Source organism: Mastomys coucha, unplaced genomic scaffold, assembly GCF_008632895.1.
Source record: "Mastomys coucha isolate ucsf_1 unplaced genomic scaffold, UCSF_Mcou_1 pScaffold14, whole genome shotgun sequence".
Taxonomy (NCBI): domain Eukaryota; kingdom Metazoa; phylum Chordata; class Mammalia; order Rodentia; family Muridae; genus Mastomys; species Mastomys coucha.
The window spans coordinates 71,988,015-71,989,284 of NW_022196896.1; the positions used below are offsets into that span (position 1 = coordinate 71,988,015).

The 1,270-nt window shown below is 32.0% G+C and overlaps 1 protein-coding gene across 1 annotated transcript in view; it reads right to left on the reverse strand.

The window, feature by feature from the left end:
• The window catches only part of Tex30 (testis expressed 30), a 5,218-nt gene extending 3,954 nt beyond the window's left edge, over positions 1 to 1,264 (reverse strand). The window contains exon 1 of the mRNA XM_031367383.1: positions 1,101 to 1,264. Within this exon, the coding sequence (XP_031223243.1) occupies positions 1,101 to 1,223 (123 nt within the window). The 5' untranslated portion in view covers positions 1,224 to 1,264. The remainder of the gene's footprint in view (positions 1 to 1,100) is intronic.
• Between the last annotated feature and the right edge of the window lie 6 nt (positions 1,265 to 1,270).

Here is a 1,270-nt window from a genome sequence, read left to right on the forward strand (position 1 = left end):
CAACTAATAAATAAGGGAAAGACCCAATGTCATCAATTAATCATATGGGTCTCTTTTTCAAGCTATTTTCTAGAAATTTCTGACCAATATAATAATTTAATTAATAGTACCATACACAGTTTAGATTTCTTTTGGTGGCAGAGTGTTACACACAGTGCTTTCATTGTTTTAATATTATTGTTTGTTTGTATATAGGATACTCACTAATTAAATGATAATAGATTTACCTAAAACATTTCAAATCAAAACCACTCTGGAGGTCCTGCTATTAAATAACATAGGGGAAAATGTCAGAACACAGTCCAAGGACAGAGTCACGTGACAATTCTGAGTGCTTGTGAGAAAACTCCAAGAAAACATGATAAGAGTTTTGTGACCTGTGTTTCTTCAAAACACTGTTGGAATGTGTTTTTACTCATTAATCCCAGGTGTGGTGGACAGGAGTGAGATTACTTCAGCTTTTGTTATTCGTTTATCTCTATGAAAAACAGATTTTTTGCCACATGTGGGTTGCCTTTGTTATTGAGTATCTTACTCATGTGATGCTTCTTAACTCTTAAAGAGTATAAATTTAAGAGCATATACTCTAAATAAAGTTGGCTATGGCATAAGAGTTTAGTCTGCCGCATTTTTAGGTCCTACTCTCCCAGGTTCATGCCACCAACTAAAGAGATAAACAGTAAACCCGATAAAGAACAAATTATCTTTTTAAAGCTGGAAATTTCAAATTTAATGAAAATAACATCTAATATAACTAAAGAAAATTCAGCATTGTCCTCTTCCTAGGACTTTTAAGTCATGCTTATAAACAACATATAAAGGTGGTATATTTGTAATATGCATATTATAGTATGTTTATTCTTCTAAATTGCCAAAACTATATCCTAAAGTTAAATTATTTTAGTGAGTTTCTTGAGTAGCAGCATGAAAGAACACTTACAATGTCAACATTCATCTCCATGAAAACAAACTTATGACAAAAAAGAGAAATATGAACATTAAATAACCTCCATGTACTGCCAAGTTTCCAAGAATACTCATTAAGGTATTTTTATCTAAAAGAATCAGAAACTGATTATAGGTAAATGAATTTTTCTTACCAAAACTGCTTTATATGCCTTAATTCTATGTACAATATTAAGGCCTTTGCAAGTAAATCTCAGGCAGAAAAACCCGTGAGATGCAAGATGAGATGCCAGTGACATCAAATGAGGAAGATTCATATCTCCTGATGCTCCATGTGTAAGAATTATTCCATATGCTATGTTCT